The sequence below is a fragment of the Camelus dromedarius genome, chromosome 14 (genome assembly GCF_036321535.1).
Source record: "Camelus dromedarius isolate mCamDro1 chromosome 14, mCamDro1.pat, whole genome shotgun sequence".
NCBI lineage: Eukaryota > Metazoa > Chordata > Mammalia > Artiodactyla > Camelidae > Camelus > Camelus dromedarius.
This window is the reverse complement of record NC_087449.1, coordinates 27,734,729-27,754,662: the sequence shown is the minus strand read 5'-3', so window position 1 is coordinate 27,754,662 and position 19,934 is coordinate 27,734,729. Positions and strand designations below refer to the sequence as shown.

General features: G+C 39.7%; 1 protein-coding gene across 6 annotated transcripts in view; it reads left to right on the top strand.

The window, feature by feature from the left end:
• The window catches only part of FGGY (FGGY carbohydrate kinase domain containing), a 389,035-nt gene that overhangs the window by 18,546 nt on the left and 350,555 nt on the right, over positions 1-19,934 (top strand). For 5 of the 6 annotated variants that reach the window (XM_064493531.1, XM_031465233.2, XM_064493532.1 and 2 more), the window contains 2 exons: positions 12,923-13,034; positions 18,932-19,083. In XM_064493531.1, coding sequence (XP_064349601.1) covers positions 12,923-13,034; positions 18,932-19,083 — 264 coding nt within the window. The remainder of the gene's footprint in view (positions 1-12,922; positions 13,035-18,931; positions 19,084-19,934) is intronic. The other variant, XM_031465235.2, reaches the window with a different exon arrangement.

Sequence of the window (19,934 nt, the reverse complement as noted above, 5' to 3'; positions counted from 1 at the left end):
AACAGAAGCACAGAAAGATTAGCTAACTTACCCAAGTTCATACCATTAGTAACTAGGAAAGGCAGGACTGGAATCTAAGCAGTCTGACTCCAGGGCTGCAGCCTTAGTCACTGGACTGTCCTGCCTTCCAAGTGGGCAAGTGAGTGGAACCTCATTTTGTCCAGAGGGAGCAGCATATGCAAAGGCATCATGGCATGAGAACATTGTGGGTTTTGAGAAAGGAAGGAAGTCAGGCAAGACTAGAGCATCTCTGAATTGTGCCAGATAGATGTTTGTCTTGAGTGACCTTGGTTTGCAGCCAGCGTGCTTGCTTCGGGGAAGAAGTGATGCTGGACCCAGGTTGTTCCCTTGTAGTTTCTCTTGACTGGTTTTATATCCCGGTGATCAGGAACGACAAAGGTGCATTTGTCCTTTTTTCCAGAGGGAAAAACAAAGTCCTGGGTTCTCTCTTCTCCCTATTCCTAGTTTAGTTCCTTAAATATTCATGAAGGGCTTGGTAATTTGCAGATGGACAATTCACCATTCTGTCCATATTGATCAGTCTGTTTAAAGTTTCATGAACTCTGGGCCGCTGTTAGTGCCCCCAGAGAAGAAGGCAGAGAGAGGAGGTGGGGGTGGGCAGCACTGGGGCATTATGTAGGAATAAAAGGGGGGCACATCTACTCTTCTGCTTGTTTAATTTTCCTCCTCCGTCCCCTGTCCCAGCCCCTGCCTTGGTGAGAACCTTCTACTCTCCGCCCTTGGGTCTCCTTTGTTCTTTCAACATACAGCCTTTCTTGCTGTTAAGGATATTGTCAAGAAGAAAATAGAATCCCCTAATGAAAAGCTACTTTAAAACAGGTCTGCTTGAAATCCAGCTTGGCTTAATGTTAGAATTTTAATCATCTCCTGATGGCAGCCACCTTGTCATCTGTTTGGGCCCCATTAACCACGTGAGTGCTCTGGGCATTTGTTCTTAGTAAGGCTGTCTCTCTGTAGCAAAGCTGGATAAAACTATTGGGTCTTAGGCTGTTCCCCTTACATGGGATCTGGCCCTGTGGCCACATATCAGAAACCATAGAATAAGCATGACACATCTGCTCACAGCTCATTTGTGTGTGAGGTTGAAGGAGGGAAGTATTTTATTTTATTTTTTTTATTGAAGAATAGTTGATTTATAATATTGTGTTCATTTCTGGTGTATAGCATAATGATTCAGTTATACATACATATATATATTCTTTTTCATATTCTTTTTCATTATAGGCTCTTATAGGGTATTCAATATAGTTTCCTGTGTTATACAGTGGGACCTTGTTGTTTATCTATTTTATGTATAGTAGTTTGTGTCTGCAAATCCCAACTTACCTCTCCTGAACTTATCCCTCTACCCCTCTTTTCCCCCTTGGTAACAATGTTTGTTTTCTATGTCTGTGAGTCTGTCTGTTTTGTAAATAATTTAATTTGTGTCTTTTTTTACATTCCACATATAAATGATATGGTACTATTCTCTTTTTGGCTTACTTCACTTAGTATGATGATCTCCAGTCCATCCATGTTGCTGCAAATGGCATTGTTTTATTCCTTTTTATGACTGAGTAGTATTCCATTATATATACATATATATATATATATATATATATATTATATATATAATACCACATCTTCTTTATCTACTCATCTGCCGATGGACATTGAAGTTACTTCTGTGTATTGACTATTATAAATAGTGCTGCTATGAACATTGGGGTGCATGTATCTTTTCAAATTAGAGTTGCCTTCAGGATTGGGATTGCTGGATCATAGGGTAAATCTATTTTTAGTTTTTTAAGGAATCTCTGTACTGTTTTCCCTAATGGCTACACCAAACTACATTCCCACCAACAGTGCAGGAGGGTTTAAGGACGGAAGCTTTTTTATATTAAAGAGGTAGCATACCAGAGAGCGCAGATTCTGGAGCCAGACTGCCTGGATTGACATCCCAGTTCCAACATTTATTAGTTTGTCATCTTGGCCTGAGTTTCCTTATCTGTAAAATGAGAATGATGACTGCCTATCTGCATTGGCTTCTGGTGAGGAGTAAATGAGTTAATGCACATAAAACGTCATAACAGTGCCTGAAAATGTGTAAGCACTGTTATTCCTATGGCAGTGATGATGCCAACAACAGAAATGAGTGGGATATGGAGGAGAATGAATTTCTAAGATAAAATACTCTTTGATGAAGAGTCAAACTCAGTAGCGGAGGCACCTCATGGGAGTATTCACTTCCATTCTGGTGAGGGTTCTTTCTATGTATGATGTTGAGAAACAGTGATCAGGGGCGGAGAGTGACAGAAAATACATCCTGACCTAGTGTGTCTTTCTCAAGGACTTCAGGAAGTCCAGAGCTTGAGAGCAGTTATAGTTCTTCCTTTCCCTAAGTTGCTGACATTGCCTGAGATAGTTTCCCCTTAGTCAAGTTAATAAAAACATCAATGACAATAACAGTAATAACAATAACAATAATAATAATAATAATAATAATAATAGTAATAAGCTGCTGTTGCTGCTGCTGCTGCTACTGCTGCTGCTGGCAGTTAATATTCTTGGGCACTAATTATGTACCTGGTGCTATGCTGAACACTTATACCCACCACTTCATTTTATCTGCACAACAACCTCTTGATGTGGTTATTATTCACCCTGTTTTAGAGCTGAAAGAAATGGGCTATGAAGAGGTAAGTAACCACCTGAAGTCAGGGGTTGTGCAGCTGCTGCCCCCTCATGCTTTACCTCTAGTCCTTCTCTTCTCTCCACATCTCACTCCACATGTCCCCTGCTTGGAAACTGTATTAAGCTACCTGAAGTTTTTTTTTTTTTTTAATTGCCACTATATGGAGAACTTTGAGCTTATTCTGATGTTCTGTTACATTCTGAATTATAAGTGCCTTTACCTGGCTGTCTGCTCATACAGAAATTGTGTGACGCCTGAGTAGGAGTCATATCTTGTTTATCTGTGTTTCCTTAGAGCTCTTCACTTATAATATGCCCAATTCATGTAATATTGAGTACATGAATAAATGAAATGTCTGTTGTTTTCATTATCTGAAATGCTCTTCTCTCATCTTATTTACCTGCCCAACTCCTCGGTACCTTTTAAGATAAGCTTAAGCATGACTTTCCTCTGGGAGCCTTCTTTGATGACCTCTGACAGTCCCTGCTATCCCTGGACAACCTCAGAGGAGAGAGGGTAAGAAGCCCCTCTCTGCTGCCCTAGAGCCCACATTGTCACCTGTGTCATTATCTGGTGCTTACCAGGTTGCATTTTAATTAGTGACTTGTTTAAACGACGAGCCATGCTCTTGAAGAGCATCATCTCTGTATCCCTAGCATCTAACACATTGTCTGGCACCAATTTGGCGCTGAATAAATGGTTAATATTTTTGTTTGTTTTGGTGTTTTGGGAGGGGTAAATAGCTTTATTAATTGAGTGATTAATTAATTGATTGATTCATTTCTTTCATGCAGTAGTGGGGATGGAACCCAGGACCTCGTGCATGTTAGGCATGCACTCTACCACTGAGCTATACCCTCCTCACCTTTGAATTAATACTACTTAGAGCTAAAAACAAACAACATTCTTACATCCCTCATCTTGTTCCAAGTGCCATAATAACTCTGTGAGATAGACTGCCTTACTTCTTGTTTGACACATGAGGCTACTGAGGCTCTGAAACTAACTAGTATTAAAGATAGGACTAGACCCCTAGTGAGATAGCTTCATATGCTCTTCTCTGTTCTACTCACCACTGTCCCTAAAATTGTCAGGTCTCTATTAGGTTGGTACTCACACATCTAAAAAGTTCTATGGAAATACACGAGTCCTCGAGCTATACATTGTCCCTGATTTTAAGGGCTTATATACCTTTTTGGAGCCACAGATCTCAATCACCTCAGTAAGGCAAGAACTTTGCAAGTTACTGTACAGTAACAACTTCCATTAGGAAGAAGATGATAAGCTGGAGATCTTATTCAGCCAGCAGGTATTTGTCCAGTGTCATTTAGTCTTCAAATATTTATTGAGCAATTACTGTGTGCTATGCTCTTTGCTAAGCACTGGAGTGCATATGAAAGAATTCTACAAGTTCTCTGCCCCTCAGGATGTAATAGTTGAGTTTCGTGGAAAAAGCCAACACCCATGAAGCCAACGAAGTACCATTTTGTTCTAAGTTGTGTTAGCTCTATGTATAATGATTGGAGAGTTCAGGAGGAGAAGAGGGAGTGGCCCACGTGGGCTTGAACAATCATGTTAACCTTTTATATTCATAGAACCCATATGGTTTACAAAGTGCATTCATACCCATTTGATTGTCATACAAGGTGGGTAGGGAAGGGGTGGTTCTTCCCATGTTACAGTTGAAAAGAAAAACTGAGATTCAGAGAGTTAAATGACTTTCCCTAAGTCACCCAGGAAGTGGGTGGTGACCCTGAATTCAGGTCAGATCTCTGCATGCCCTCCACCCCCAACATGACATGCCTTCATCTTTTGTCCAAATTAACCTTAGAACGTAACTGATCTCATATGTGCCCTTCCCCTCTGCAGTTTGTTCTCCTTCTTGGACCTGGATTGATAGATACATTTTAGTGCTAACCTGATCATGTCACTCTTGCTCACAACTCTTTTATAGCATCACACTACGATTTGGATAGAACTCAGAATCCTTAACATGGCCTGCAGGCCCCGCGTAGTTTGGTTTCCTCCTGCTTTCCTGGCTCATCTCAAGATGCTCCTCTCAGCTCTGCCTTCCACTAACATTCTCCTCCTGTCATGTCCTCAAATGTGCAGTGCTCCCTCTGGCCTCAGGGCTTTTACACACCTCTTCCTTCCTGCACACTCTGCCTTTGGCCAACATACTTCTATTCATCCTTCAATCCACACTGTCCAATATTGCAGTCACTAGCCACATGTGGCCATTTAAATGTAATTAATTAAAAGTAAATACAGTTTAAAATTTGGTTCCTCAGTTGCAGTGGCTGTGTTTCAAGTGCTCAGTAGATACCATGTGTGCCTGGTGGCTGCTGTATTGGACAGCAGAGATGTAGAACACTTCCATCCTTGCAGAAAGTCCCATTGGATAGCACTGCACTGAATCTTTGTTCAGAAGTCAGTTCTTCAAGGAAGAAGCCTTTTCTCACCCAATATTACCTCTGAACTAAGTCCTATTTTACTTACTAAGCATTTTCATAGTCTCTTGTACTTTTTCTTCATAGACTGTCACATAGATTGTGAGTCATTCATTTTTTGATTAATACAAAATAGTAAAATAGTTGTATAATCAAATAACAAAAATAAATGAAATAAAATAGGTAATAAAATAATTAATTTTTTGGATCAATAGCTATCTTTTCTACTAGATTTTATATTTCAGGAGGATAGGAGCTATAGTTTGCTCACCCAGGTCCTAACATATAATAGACTCAGGAAGTATAAAAAGAATGAGTGAAGACATTGGGACTTCCCTACTTCCAGTCAAAGGAGAAAGCTTGAGGAAGGAGATAGGGCTAAAAGTGAGTCTTGAGAACACTGAGAGGACATTCAGGAAGAATACTGTGGACAGAAGTGCTGAGACAGGAAAGTTAAGGAGTCAGTCCCGGCTGGAGCAGGTGGTTTCCAGCAGGAGGAAGAAGGGAGACTGGAGTTGGTGATGGGGCCATAGCTGGGAAGGCTGGTTCTGTGGCCAGCAGGGACCTCTTCTAGAATCATCCTGAGTTTCAGACTGACCAGCTACAGATTCAGGCTGGCTTGGAGGAACAGAAACTAAATTCAAGGATGCCAGTTAGGAGACAGTTTCATTCTTCTGCTGAAGTTCTGGAGGCTGAGATTTCTTTGAACTATAAGGTCTGGGAGGACTGGGACTATGTCTGTCTTGTTTGGCATGTGTCCCCTGTGGTGGCACATGTAGGTGCTTAATTTTACCTCTTTGATAATGAATAGCTGGATTGGAATGTTGGCAGAGGAATTAATAGGAGGCACAAGACAGACTTTGGAAGGAAGATCTAGCAGGACTTGGTGACAGTGCAGAGGAAGGAGGTAGAGGCAGTTTCAGAGTTTATGTTCTTGGAAGAATGTTGGTGTCACTGACATAAATGGCAGTGTTTGGCCTCTATTTCCCTACCTTATCTTCAAGGGACAACACACCTAAGTTCGGATGCTGTGTAGGTAAGGGACCAGGGTCAGATCTTTTCATTTTACTAGTCACTAGAATAGATTTTATAAAATTGAATGCTTCCAGGGGCCTTGCAGATAACACACGCCCCTTGCAAGCTGTATTAGCCTCATTGCTATTCCCACCTCAGGGCCTTTGTACCGGCTATTCTCCTGCTTGAAACATTTCTTCCTACAAGATTTCTACAAGGTCAGCTCCTCAGGTCCTTCAAGTGTTTCTTCAAGTCTCACCTTCTCAACAGCTCCCTCCCCCTCCAACATTCCTTATCCCCCTGACATCACTTTCTAATATAATATGTGTACACTATATAATTTATTTGGTTTATTAGCTATTGTCTATCCCTACAGTTTAACCTCCAAAAGAGTAAGGAATTAAAAAAAAATAATTTTGCTTTCCATTGTTTCCAAATACCCAAAAGAGTGCACAGCCTGACCTTAGAAGAGGCTTGATTATATTTGCTGACTGATTGAATGAGTAAGTAATTGAATTGTGTAGGCAACAGGGAGTGATGGGCCTGAGGGAACTGGGGATTTCATAACCTCATGCATACCCCCAAAGCTGACAAAGGCATTCAAATCAAGATTTAAAAGAATACAATACCAGCCACACAGAACTCTCTTGCAAGTTGGATTCTGTGAGGCCCCAGGCTTTGACCCTTGCTCCAAATAGAGCTAAAGATAAAACCAGGTATGCCTCTGACCCTCCAGTTCTCAGTTTGGAAGGTTTCTAAGGAACGCTGTCTCCCCACCCAATATCGCAGAGCCTGCTGATTTAAAACACATGCAGGATTGAACCAGTTCCCACAGTCAGAACAAAGCGATGCACAATCCCTTCCCCAAATATTTGTTTGCTGCCCCATAGCTACAAGTTGACAGTTGTGAGACATGGACCAGGTTACCAAATGAAGCTGCCGAAATCTCCTTCTCTGGAAATTCCTTAGCAGAGCAATGTGCTTTCTCTCTAGCCGAGAAAGTTCCCTTGATGCCAAGTTGTTGGGGTGAGTTTACTAGACTGCTTTCTTCTTCCATTAATGAGAGTATAAAAATGAATCCTCAGGTCAGCAGGTCAAGCTCCAGGGACCTTCTGGGTAGTGTGACCCTGACAGCTATCGTTCTGAGATGGTTTAGATGGGGGTGGGGTTGGAGGGTGGGGGGGTCCTACTCATGATAAGTGTGATCATAAGGCATTTCCATGTAAGGCTGGGGAAATGACAGTGGCTACCTAACTAACCAAATCAGGTTTAATGCATGTCACAGTTATTCTTCTAGTTCCTTGTGATAGATTTCCACTTAGAGATGGAGACGCTGACCCTTTGTGGCTGGAAGGTCATGTTTAGAATATAAAACTCTGTCGGTCTTCAGAGGGGATTCATAAAATAGATTGAAGGGAATATTTTTTTTTTTTTTGCTCCTACTGAATGGTCACTCCCACCATAATTCTTAGGAAGATTCGAGTTTATCCGGTCTTTTCAATTGCCATTCCTTTTGCCTGTCATTTTTATATGTGCTTACCTGACACAGAGAGCATGCTATGCTTCATATGTAAGAAGGATTCCTTGAACACAATGGATAAGGCATTGGGTGAGTTTGCCATCCTTCATATTTCCTACAAAGTTTTAACAGTTCCAAATTACTTCCAAATCAATTGACGCTGTTGATCGTCACCTGGGAATTCTCTCTCTCTCTGGAACCTGAGGCTTAGAAATGTGATGAGATTAATGAAAGCTTACCCAACTCAGAGGTGGTGGAGTTGGAACTAGAAAGTGGCTCTTTTGCTACCATATCCCATGCTTGTTTCTACTCCATTGCTGCCTTCTGAAATTGAGTTTTATTGAGTCTTCTACATTTTCTCTCCCCATCCTCTCTTGACTAACTGCAGGCCTGTGTGAGATAGGCTTGCCCAAGGCAGGCATGCATGTGCTCTCGGGACACAGAGGCCAGTAGAGCCACGTGAAAGGTAGGAGTTAGGGCTGGCTTACTGATTGATGGATTGATGCTCCATGAGTTCAAGGAAGAGTTGAGGCAGCTAATTTACTCAAATAATGGCTGCTATTTATTGTGCACTGAAGGCAAATCAGACCTTATTTTGCTGAATTCTCATCACATCATTAGGAGATGTAGGTCTAAGTAATAGCTTTGTGTAACCAAGGAAACTGGTTTTCTGGCTTCTCAAAATCATAAGACTAGTCAGTGGCAGAACCAGGTTTCAAACTCAAGCAGTCTGCACCCAACACCCTTGATCTTAGGCACTGCCCAGAGATTTCCCAGCCAAGTTGGAAGGACATTCCAGGCAAGGGAGGCCATATTTATAAATGCTACAGGGACATGATCCACCAAGGCAAGAGGGTGATTGGAATGGCCGGAATTGTGTAACTTGCCCTCGGTCACATAGCCAGAGTGACAGAGTTAGGATTTGAAACCAGGCCTTTGTGACTCACTGTCATGAGGCCATGCCGCCTGACAGGGAATTGGGTTTGGTCTTCACGCCCTTCTAAGTCCTCCCGGATCAGTGTAGTAAAGGTGTACAGGGCATTCATCTGGTGCTGTGGGGCAGAGGTATTGCCAGCTGTCACAGGTGGGTCACAGCAATGTTCTTCCCATGGGACCCATGCCCTGCCTACACGGTCTCAGGGCAGTAAGAACTTCTCTGATGGCAGAGGCAGGTGGTGTGCTGGAATCGGAAGAACCCAGGCTCTGAGTCTGAATTCTGGCTCTGTCGTTGACCGGCTGTGTGACAACAGTCTCTAGAGCCTGCCTGCTCTGCCCTGCTGCCCTCAGTCTCCCCCTTATTTTTTGTGAAGTAGAAATACTAAATGTTTCTTTAGAGGGCTTTGTCAGGATTAAATAAGATGATGTCTGTAAAGTACCTGGCACACAATAAGTGCTCAACAGATGGTAGCATTTTATTATTTATTGTTATTACATGAAAAAAGTAATACTTTTCTTTGAAAATCTGTGATGCTTGTGTGTAGCTCTTGTTTGAGGAATATGTTAAATGGTAAGAAATAGAATCCTAAATGTCCAGCATCCCAAAGCAGGAAAAAAAAAGAATTGTACATTTTAAATGGTGATGGCCACTTTGAGTTGACTTTTGTGAGATTTAGAAGATCATTGTCATGTTTTAAGTTAGTGGTAAACGTTAATGAGTATGATCATGGTAACTTACACTTTTTTGAAAAAGGAAACCATAGAAACAAATTTAAAAAAATAGAATTAATCAATAAATCTATTATTCTACAGCTTAAAAAGTTACATAACAAAGTGAAACATCTCCCATGTCCTCCAGCTGCCAATTCTGCTCTCAGAGGCAACCACTGTTAACAGTTTGTTGTGTGTTCTTTTTGTTTTGTTTTTTACCTTATTAATATATCATGAGTGTTTTTCCATTTCATCTTTTGTAGCTCACCTTTTTAAAATACATTTAACAGCTTGAGGTATAATTTACATACCATAAAATCCATCCATTTTAAATGTATAATTCAGTGATTTTATTAAACTTACACTTTTGTGCAATCATCACCCTAACCCAATTTTAGAACACTTCTGTTACCCCCAAAAGTTCCCTTATGCCTGTTTGCTGTCAGTCCCCCAGCCCACTCAGAGATAACTATTTATCTGTTTTCTGTCTTTATAGGTACTCTTTTTTAGAAATTTCGTACAAGTGGAATCATACAACATGCCTTCTTTTGTGTCTGACTTCTTTCACTTAGTGTAATATTTTCAAGGTTCATTTATGTGGTTGCACATATCAGTAGTCGGTGCCTTTTTCTTGCTGAGCACTGTTCCATCGTATGGTTATACCACACGTGGTTTCACTATTTGGTTAATCATGATGAAAATTTGATTTGTTTCTAGTTTTGAGGTATTATGAATAGTGCTGCTGTGAATATTCATGTACAAGTCCTTTTGTGTTGACCTATGTTTTACATTTTTTTGGGTAGATCTCTAGGAGTGAAATTGCTAGGTTGTATGGTAAGTTATATTTTAAAAGCTGCCAAGCTTTATTTCCAGAATGGCTGTATTTTACATTTCTACAAGCAATTTATGAAGGTTCTACTTTCTTCACAGGTTTTGAATGCTTGGTATTATCAGTCTTTTTTGATTATAGCTGTTCTTGTAGATATACAGTAGTATCTCATTGTGATTTTAATTTGCATCTGTTTATATAACTAATGATGCTGAGCATATTTCCATGTGCTGTTTGTCCATTCATATGTCTTCTTTGGTGATGTGTATATTTAAATCCTTTGCCTATTTTGTAATTGTGTTGTTTGTCCTCTTATTATATGTTCTTTATATATTCTATTTATGTTTGTTATATATATATATATATATATATATCTCCCAATCTGTGCAGATGTATCTCCCAATCTGTAGCTTATCTTTTCATTTTCTTACAGTTTCTTTTAAAGAATAAAATTTTGATGAAGTCAAATTTATTATTTTTTTATGAGTCTTGCTTTTTAATAAATCATTGTCTAACTCATGTCATGAACATTTTCTCTCATAAGTTTTATACTTTTAATACTTACATTTAGGGATATGGTACATTTTGAGTTAATTTTTGTGTATGGTATGAGGTAAAAATCACACCATACACAAAATTTTTTAATTTAAAAAGAAATTTTTTTAAAGTTATTATTATTACTTTTTCACATATGAATATTTAGTTTTTCTGGCACTATTGTCAGAGAAACTATCCTTTCCCCTTTGAATTGTCTTGGCACCTTATAAAAAAATCAATTGACCATAAATGTTTGGGTATATTTCTTATGTTTCTATTCTGTTCCACTGATATATAAATTTATCCTTATGCCAATTCTACACTGACTTAATAATGATAGTTTGATAGTAAGTTAAAATCAAGTAACGTAAGTTCTGCAACTTTGTTCTTTCTTTTCAAAAGTACTTAGGCTCTTCTCTGTCCTTTACATTTCTATACAAATGTTAGGAGCAGCTTCTTGCTTTCTTTAAAAAAAAGATGGTACTTTAATAGGGGTGTGTAGAATCTGTAGCATTTTTTAATATAAATTTCTCAGGATTTTCTGCATATGAGACTGTCTTGAAGACGCTTTAACTTCTTCCTTTCCAGTCTGTATGCTTTAAATTTCTTTTTCTTGCCTTATTACATTGGCTAGAACCACTAGTACAGGTTGAATAGAAGTGATGAAAGAGAATATTCTCTTGTTTATAATAGAAGTGAATCATTTATTTCATTGTGAAGTATGATGTTAGCTATAGGTTTTTGTAGATGCTCTTTATCATGTTGTGAAAGTTCCATTCTCAGTTTACTGAGTTTTTTTTTTTTCTTTCTTTTTTTGCATCTCTTGAGATGATCATTTGGTTTGTGCTTTATTCTATTAGTATGTGCTATACATTAATTGACTTATGGATATTAAATCACCCTTGCTTTCCTGGGATAACCCCACCTGGTCATGGTTTATAATGCATGTTTTATATTTAGCAATATTTGGTTTGTTAATGTTTTCTTAAGGAATTTTACACCTGTGTTCATGGCAGATATTGGTCTATAGTGTCCTTTTCATTTGATGTCTTTGTTTGTTTTTGGTATCAGGATAGTACTGACCATATAAAATTTGTTAGAAAATGTTCCCTCCTTCACTATATCCTAAACAAATTTGTGTAGGAATAGTATTGTTTCTCCTTGAATGTTTCACAGAATTTCCTGGTGAATCCATCTGGTCCTAGAGTTGTTATTGTTTTGTGGGAATGTTTTAAGTACAATTTTAATTTTTCAAGAAGGAATGCTTTTCCGTTTATGTGGCTTTGGTCAAGTTCCATAACCCCAAAATGGTTGCTTTTGGGGATTTTGTCCAGTTTTATACTTTATTTTGCTAAGAGGATTTGCCAACCTCTTCATATTATCACACTCCAAAATTGCTTCTCTTCTTTTTGATGGCTGTAGAAAATGTCACTTCACAGATTAAGTTTATTTAATAAAAAAATTCTTTTTCCAGTTTTTTTTTTTTAATTTTAACTTTTTTGGGGTGGGAGGTAATTAGATTTCTTTACGTATTTTTCAATTAATTTTTTATTTTATTTAATTTTTCAGTAGAGGTGCTGGGGATTGAACCCAGGACCTTGTGCATGCTAAGCACACACTACTGCTGAGCTATACCCTTCCAGTTTCCAATTTTTAAATATATTCTTAAGCAGTGCTGCAGTTAGCGTTTGTTTATATATAACCTTACTTACTCAGGCTAATAATTCACTGAAATAGGTTTCTACAAGTGAGATTGCTGGGTCAAAAGTTATACATGTGTTTAATTTTAATACTTTTCTAAACTATATTCTCCAAAATCTGTAATAGGTTATCACACTGTTAGAATGATGTAAAAGAAGGTCCACTTCTCCCTATCTTGCCTCTACTATATACTATTATTTTTTTACATTTTTGCCAGTAAGAAAAACTAAGATTGGAGTATGTTTATTTGCATTTATTTAATTGTAGTGGAGTTGGGAATCTTTTTATATGCTCTTTGATTATGAAGTGACTTGTCATGTCCTTTATTCAATTTCCAATTAGATTGGTTTTTTTCTTATTAATTATATATATGATCTTCTGATATTTTAGTGATATTGAACTTTTATCTGTTTTATGTTGTAAATACTTTTTTCTATTCTCCCATTCATTTCCTTCTAGGCATAACTGTTTTCAGTCTTTTGAAAGCCTAAATTGTAATTTATGTTTTTGTTTATTTGTTTTTAAAACAGAAAGTTGTACAAGGGATCGATTTAAACCAAATTCGAGGGCTTGGGTTTGATGCCACATGTTCTCTGGTTGTTTTGGATAAGCAGTTTCGTCCTTTACCAGTAAACCATGAAGGTAGGACCATTTTTCTCTCTTTCCCTGGTGGTGGGAGACTGGCTGGGGCCCAGGTGGAGCAGGAGATCAGGTGTCTGTTATCACTTACAGTGAAATTCAGAGGTGGAGCATGGAGGCCAGAAATCTTGTTCCTAGGGGTTGAAAGCTTGGTGAGCAGTTGGTAGGAGTAGGGTGACATGAGGGTTAGGTGGATGAAGAAGAGACTTGGCTTCATAATGCACAGGCACCACAGTAGAGAGCTTGATATAGGATGGGCACAGGATCAGGAGCTCAGAGGGAGTAGCCTTGAAACCGATACATGGTTGGGGCTGTTTCAGGGAAGGGAGTGCCTTTAGTTGCTTTGCATATGAAGCTCCTCTACCACAATCATTTGAGTGGGGTGAGAAGGTCCATTTAAAGGAAGTAGAATAGGACAGACAGGACCATATGGAAACAAATGGTCTCTATTTTCAATAGCCAGACCAAAGACATACCCATTTAATGATGTTCTAACAGACAGTCATGAGTACTATAATGAACTGTTTCAAATGTAAGTGCCACTTGCATCCATCATCAGATATTTCTGATGGGTGAGGCTGTGTCCCTTTTGGGGTACTTTAGCCAGTAGTGCTAGCACTGAGGTTTCAAACTCAGATGTCTATATGAGTTGGGTAGATAATGTCAGTGAGTATAGTGGGCATGACTTGAGAAAAACAGCAGCATATGTGCAGAGATAAACTTCAACTGATACTCAACCTTTTAATGAACTGCAGACATTTGGGATGGCGGAGGCTATGGCACACTGGAAATTGCATGCTCCATCTAAAGGCCTTGTCAGTCAGTTGTTGCCAAGACAGGTGTTACAAGCATATTTGAGACTAGGCTGTGTCTGAGTCTTTAGTAGTGGATGGTGTTGTAGCAGCATCTTTCCTAACTGGCTGCTGTGGACACTGGGCCACATTAGGATACCCTGGAACACCCTGGAATTGGAGTCAGGCTGTCCCAGATCTCTCCTTTGCTCTTACTGAGCTGTGACACCTTGAGCAAGTCATTTAACCTCTTTAATGCTCGGTTTCTTCTCTGAAAGAATTGGAATAATGAAACAGTAGCTTTGCTGTGAGAATTAAGTGGGAACCTGACATCTGAATACTCAGAAGTTTCTCCTATTCAATTATGAATTCCTTAAGAGACTGTGTCCCACCTACTCCTATGGACCTAATGCATGAAACTGATTTTTATAAATCCCATGTCCTGAAAAAGTATGCAGATGGATGAATGATTAGAGTACAGGGGTGATGGTGACCATCTTTTACACACACACTTTTTTTTTCTTTTTATGCCACATTTACTAGTATCCTCTGTGTGCCAAGCCCTGCCTTATTAAATGTTGAAGCTTCAAAGATGAATTTGAGTGGTCCTTGTCCTCAGTGTGGCTGACCACTGGCTCATTTGGTGGTATTCTGGTGTGAGAGGGCAGGGCACTTCCCAGCTGGGCCACTTCAGAGAGCAGAGACTCCAGGGATGGGTCTGAACCTGCAGACCTCAGTTCGGCAGCAGCAAGCACTCTTCAGTTACTAGATGTTGCCAGCTACGGAGCAGGCCACTGTGGGAGGCTGTCTGCACTTCCTTTGTTGGCTTGCTTCACATGGAGTTTAGGTGATGGTCTGTGAGGGGTGCTGGGAGGAATTCTCATTTGGGTGGGATTTTAGATGCTAGTTAAGTTCCAAGGACTCTATGCCTTCTAATCTGCTGAAATGCATGGTTTTTAACTATGGTTGCCCATTAGAATCAACTGGGGAGCTTTTAAAGTGACCAGTTCATGAGCCTTACCCGCAAGGTTTATATTCAGTGGGCTTGGGGTTAGACCAGGACACCAGTGTTTTTAGAAAGTTTCCTCTGTAATTCCAGTATGTGGAGAATCCCTGGGTGCAGATGAATGGATAGCTAAAATATTAGGAGCAGGAACATTAGAAGCGGAGGAAGAGTTCTCTATTAAACCTGCTCATACATGCACACTCTTGGATGCCATCTTTTTCTCATTGTAGGTAGAATTGCCTCCTGTTAACAGCTCTTCTATTAAAAGGATAGCTAGGTTACAACCCTAAGTATAAGCACTGAAAAATTTTACTTCACCTAAAAGTTTAAAATGTACCCATTCATCAGATGCATCCAGCTGCAGGTGCCCCTCACTGGTTTCTGCCTTTCAGCAGGTTCTATTAAGGTTAGGTGTTTTTATTTGAAATGGATTAGCTTGTGCTAGAAAATGAAATTTGAATTTTGAGGGTGAGTTAAAGGATCTTTAAGGACTTTCGCCTACCTGAAAGTGACCAGTTCTTGATTGGTTAATTGGAGTAATTCGTGAGGAGCAGGGAGTAGGATCAGGGAATTAACCATCACCATTAAAACCAAACTCACAAGACTGACAGAACTTACCATCTTTAAGATGGTAGCCAAAAAAATGAAAAAAAAAAATCTCAAGTAAATTAAGTACAATAGTTTAAGAACTCTGATTTACAGGATAAAATAGTCTCATTGTTAGCCTTTTCTTATTTTGTCTTTCTTCCTTTGAAGATCAGATCAGCACTGGGTTGGACATTGGTGGCATTGCTGTATGTGTCCTACCTCTGCAAACTCAGACTGTAACTCTGGTTGAATCATTCCAGCCACAGGTGCTCTTGGGAGAGAGAGGGAACAAGGGTGGTAATTTATGGTCAGGGAGGAAGTGACTACCTAGGCTGCTCTGCAGCAGAAACCTAATATATTTAGATGGTTTTGCTGAATTATAGTCATTTCCTCCAAGTATCCCTGGAACGCCTCCTGTGGGATATTCACAGTATTAATTGAATGAACACATGGGTGAATAATCTGCCCTAAGGTAGACTGGCTATGTATCCCAACTTCTGCTCTACCAGATTGTTTCCACTTCTCTTAAAATATGACACCTCCTTGGGTCTGTGCTCTGTTTCATGTGTGGTCTCTATTGGGTGACTCCTGCCCCTTTACTCTGTCTTCACCTGGCTCACCAGGAGCCAGTCATTTTCGGAACTAATCTGAAGCTTTCCTGCCTCTTGGATGCTCTTTGTGCAGCCTCAGGCTCCGCTCACTGGGGTTTTCTCCATGCTTCTCCTCCTCTGGGCTCCATGTTCAGGATTCTGTCTGACAGTCATCATCATCACACCTGACAGACTGCTTTTTTTCCACTTAACCACATGCTCCGTGGGAGAGAGACTGTAGCACCTTCTTGATATCCCAGCACCCAGCACTGTGCCTGGCATGTAGCAGGTGCTCAATAAAAGAGTAAATGAACTTTCAGTGGAGTCATTTATTTGTGATTTTCTGCAAGAACTGAAAAAAAAAAGATGAGCTTTCAGATTGTTGTCTATAATGAACATTATTAATGAATAATCATAATAAAGATAATAAAGTAATTGATTCTGCACAATTCTCATTGTGTCATCCTGAGAGCCTCTTCATGTAGAGGCAGTAGTAGCTGATCAGTCTGTCTTTATAGTTGAAAGTTTAGCAACAGGTGTTTTTGTCTTGAAGCAGTGGCAGATACATTCTGTACAGTATTTAAGAAGCGATACTGGTACTGTCCCCCCATGTGTGTGTGTTTGCACATCTGCATGTGTGCCTACACACCCACATTCTGATTCCATGATGCTTCTGGAATGGGACCTGGACATCAGTATTTGTAAAGCTGTCCCAGGAGAAACCAGAGCTTTGAGCACTTTCGTTATACAGTAGAATCAGCTGTTTTAAGAAAGTCTTAGACGTACCAATGGAAGGTTTCAGGTACTTTCCCTTATTTTCAAAGTGTTACTATTGTTTGAGGAGTTTTGGGGGGACCTGAAATCTCTTCAGGTAGGCAAACCAGTGACTGAGTTCTTGACTCATTATGATGATGATGATCTAATTTTTTTATTATTTATTTTTGTTGACATATTGTCAGTTTACAATGTGTCAGTTTCTGGTGTACAGCGTAATGTTTCAGTCGTATGTATACATACATATATTCATTTTCATATTCTTTTCCATTATAGTTTACTACAAAATATTGAATGTAGTTTCCTGTGCTATACAGAAAAACTTATTGTTTATCCATTTTATGTATAGTAGTTAGTACCTGCAGATCTCAAACTGATGATCTAATTTAGACCTAGATGTCTTCGGTTGATTTTTTTTTGTAAGTTTTAAAAATTCTTTTTCAAAGATATGCAAGAGTAAGGAAAATAAGATAGCCGCCTCTTCAGTACCTGCTACTGAGGATAAACAGGTGAAGTTTTGCCATATTTGCCACAAGTCCTTTTTTTTTTAAAAAGAATCACTTGAAGCTTCAGTCCCTGCCTTCCCCCTCCCCCACCCCCTCTGCCCAGCAGGTGACCTCTCTGCTGTAGTCCGTGTTCACAAACACATTTCTTCTGTGCTTCTACCACATGTGTGTACACTAGCAACAACAAACAGTATATATGGTGTTTAAAAATATTCCAGCTGGTGTCATTATTCATGTTGACATGTGTAGCTCAAGTTTAAATTTGTTTTAATTTATTTATCTATCCTCTGCATGGATCTACTCTCAAAGCACACTTTGTGCTTTTCCCAGCTGTGAGTTAGCAGGCATGTCTTTAGCCTTGGAGTCAGTTTGTCATTGAGAATGGCCTAGATCTCAAAGTTGTTTTGAGGATTAAATGAGATGATGTGTGTACAGTGTTTAGCACTGGGCTGGGGACACACACACACACACACACGGCATTATAAACACTTGTTCTTAGCAAAATTATATAATTGCTGTAATTATTTTGCCAACAAATAATCTGTGGAGTACCTGGCTCAGTTACTCTTGGATCCCTTTTATCTTTCCTGTTTATAATCTCCCAGGTATGTTCATTGCTGTTCTCTGCATTTTGCCATCCAAGGAAGCAGAGGGCTGTAAAAAGAGTGCTGGTTTGGCCATCAGTGCGTGATGCGTTAGGAAAGGCTGGGGAAGGGGGGGAGGAGTGATTGGTTCCCATGTGGCTGTAGGATGGTAGAGGTGGGATGTGAGGGGCACTGTGCATGCTCCTTTTCTAGCTGGTTTTAAATTCTGATTTCTGTGATTTATTTCTCTAAAGGGCCTACTAGGTGACAGGTACATGCCATATCCCGTATGCACATTGTCTCTTGTTCAATGAATGAAAAGTCCCAATTAATCCTTGTATGCTACTAGGTGCTGTTATCCCCATTTTATAGATAGGCTAAGAAAAATTAGATAACTTTCTCAGTATCACTGCCTATACTGAAAGAGCATTTCCCACCAGGTCTGCCTTGTTCCAAAATGGAAAAAAATTCCAAGACTTCCTGCTCCACCAAACAAACCAAAAGAGGGAGGATAAAGCACTTAAATTAACTAATTTTAATTAAAGTGACTAGAGGAAGTGGGAATATAAGCAGATAAAAGTCATTGTGTAGATGTGTATGGTGTATTACACCGCTGAAATATTTGTCCATGTTTAAAGGAGACATCCCTTAAAAAGCTGAAGTATTGTTTTAGGCTTATTTCAGAGGCTCTTTTCTTGAGTATATACCCAGTAAAGTTTTTCTAGAATAGAAGGGAAAGGAAAGGAGGGGGAAAAGTTGAGAGAATGAATAACAATACAATTAATCGAGTGAATGATAATATAATTAACCAGTGGACCTTGACTTGTTTTTCGAGGAGACCCTGGGACTGTATTCAAGGAGCACATCTCTTGAGGGGAAATTCGAGGTTCGGGTAGAATGTACTAGTCAGTGTTGGAGGTGGCCCTTTCACTTGTTTGTTGTTGATGTATGAACTTATGTACGTACTTGTGCAGGTCTCTGCACTTGGGAATATGTAAATGCTCCCTTGACTTACAGGGGTAAGGATGCGCCTGTGTCCTCATCTCCCCTGTTTTTTCTAGGGAATTCACATCAAAACATCATCATGTGGCTGGACCACCGGGCGGTCAGTCAGGTCCACAGGATCAACGAAACCAAGCACAGCATCCTGCAGTACGTCGGGGGCGTGATGTCTGTGGAAATGCAGGCCCCGAAGCTTCTGTGGCTAAAAGAGGTAAGTGCAAAGGGTTGAGGAGGGATTGCTAATAATAGCAGAGGATTCCATCTATTGAATCTATTGGTACCAGGCACCCTGCTGAAGTCTGTAATGTTTGATTTTTCCAGCAAGTCTCTGAGGAAGTTTGTTCCCTCTTTATTGTTTAGGTCATAGTTAAATCATTGTGCTTTTATATACTTAACTCATGCAAGGCACTGTGATGAGTATTTGACACAGATTATCTCTCTGAATCTTAGCAGCAACCTGATAAAGTAGTTTTTTTCCTTTTGTCTGTTTTGTGAAAGCTAAAGTTAATAGAGATTTGTCAACTCACCCAAAGTGACTCAGTAAGTATACAGCAGAACCAGGATTTGAATCTAAAAATGGCTGATTCCAAAATTGGTTCTCTTAATATCCAGTAGTGTACCAAAGTTCAGAGAGGTTAATTACCATTCCAATTAGAAAGTGGCAGAACTTTCTCTGACCAGAACCTTCTTTCTCTGCATACTTGTAGTCCCCAGTGAGTAATCTTTGTCCTTGGTAGCATTTTAAGGAAAACCTTTCTCATCTCACCTGAACTTGAGTTTCCATGTCCTTGTGTGATAAGGTGATCTCTGGACAGAGCACTTGCAGGTGGTTCCCATTTCTAGATGTTAGGATCATTTATGAAGTGAGGAGAATGGTGATGTCAGCTTCATGGTTCACAGTAGAGATGGATGTGTGAGGAAGTTCAAGTCCTCTGGGAACCTCAGGGACTTGAAAACCCCTAGGTGGTCTGGTGAGGAGGGACTCCATCTAATGGTAAGACCCAGTGTGATTCATTTACTGGCTCTGAGGTTTCAGGTGGGCTGAGTCTTCAGTTTCACAGG